The sequence below is a fragment of the Egretta garzetta genome, unplaced genomic scaffold (genome assembly GCF_000687185.1).
Source record: "Egretta garzetta isolate BGI_Z169 unplaced genomic scaffold, ASM68718v1 scaffold204, whole genome shotgun sequence".
In the NCBI taxonomy this organism is placed as follows: Eukaryota; Metazoa; Chordata; class Aves; order Pelecaniformes; family Ardeidae; genus Egretta; species Egretta garzetta.
This window is the reverse complement of record NW_009259424.1, coordinates 156,182-157,504: the sequence shown is the minus strand read 5'-3', so window position 1 is coordinate 157,504 and position 1,323 is coordinate 156,182. Positions and strand designations below refer to the sequence as shown.

Below are 1,323 nucleotides of genomic sequence, written 5' to 3'. Positions count from 1 at the left end.
CTCCTCTGCTCCAGGCTGAACCCCCCCAGTTGTTTCCACCCCTCCTCGCTTTCCACTGGGCCCCTCTCTTGCCGGGGCATCTCATAGTTTCCAGGTCAGCAGTTAAAGACACGTCACTGATGCCTCCTCTCCCCTTTTTTGAACGTTTTGGCAGTGAACATCTGGCTGCTGCCTACACAAACCTCGTGGCTTTTGGGATGGTGACTGCAAGAGCAGCCCCGGAGACCCCGGCAGTCCCTGCAGCCTTGCCTTTCCCCGCTTCAGCTCTTAATTTTAAATTGGCTCAATCCAAAGCCGCCCTTGCCAGGAGTCTGCCCGGCCACGGACCAGTCTAACAGCGCTCCATTGCTCTTCTACCTCCCACACCTCCGTAGGGAAGTCAGTGTAATGAAGCCTATGGGCTAGAGCACCGAGGAGGCTTTGGGAAGCTGGTTTGCCGCACTCTTTGCAGACCTGGCTGAGAAACCTGTGACATGTCTGAACCTGAAACTGGTTCAGAAAACCACCTAATCCAAGTAGATTTTTTCAGCACAAGCAGGGTGAGGGCGTTGGGCTTCACCCCTGCAAAAAAAAAATTGCTAGAGTAATAGCGCAGCTCGGCGGGGAGTGATCCGGGCGGAGGATCAACCGATTTTCCATTTTCTGTGGTGGGAGAGGGAATAAGCAAAAAAAAAAAAAAAAAAACCAACCCCAAATGACAGCCAAATCAGCAAAACCACATTTCTGGGGAACAGAGAAGAAGCAAATCCCTGTAGCGTGGGGGAAGGATTTTGGACCTTCTCTAGCGTATGGTTGTGTATTGCTCCCAGACAAGCTTCACGCAATGTGTGTGTGTGTGTTCCCTACCAGTGCCACCAGTGGGGCCGTGGTCCTGCGTGCCCGTGGTGCTACCTGTGCTCGATTTCTCTGACGGTTTTGCACTTTGGTTCAGGACAGATATAAATCCTCCCTCCGCGCTTTGCCTGCTGGCAAAGCAGACAGGCTCCTGTCACCCTGTGCCACAGAAAACACGGCCGGGAGGACCTTGGACATCGAAGCAAGCCAAAAATCCATCAGGTTGGACAGGGGGTGTCTGTCTGTCCAGCTGCTGGGTGCTAATCACCCGTGTCGCTTCTCTCTGTCACCTCTTGTGCTGCAGGGAAGATGAGCACGGAGGATGCTGGCAACGGAACCTCTCCCACCCCACCTCTCCTGAGGCTTCTGGTTTCAACCACCGAGCTGGTCCCTCCCATTACCACATCCCCGGAGAAGGCAGACCCGCTGCCCGTCATCATCGGGCTCATCTGCATCTTCCTCCTCCTGGCAACCTTCCTCATCTTTGTC

The 1,323-nt window shown here is 54.3% G+C and overlaps 2 protein-coding genes across 2 annotated transcripts in view; one reads left to right on the top strand and one right to left on the bottom strand.

Annotated features, from left to right (window-relative positions):
* Positions 1-1,323, bottom strand: part of CDH23 (cadherin related 23) — a gene marked incomplete at its 5' end in the record, with an annotated part of 196,107 nt that overhangs the window by 68,497 nt on the left and 126,287 nt on the right.
* The window catches only part of CUNH10orf105 (chromosome unknown C10orf105 homolog), a 413-nt gene continuing 233 nt past the window's right edge, over positions 1,144-1,323 (top strand). Inside the window, 1 exon segment of the mRNA XM_035892558.1 lies at positions 1,144-1,321. Coding sequence (XP_035748451.1) covers positions 1,144-1,321 — 178 coding nt within the window.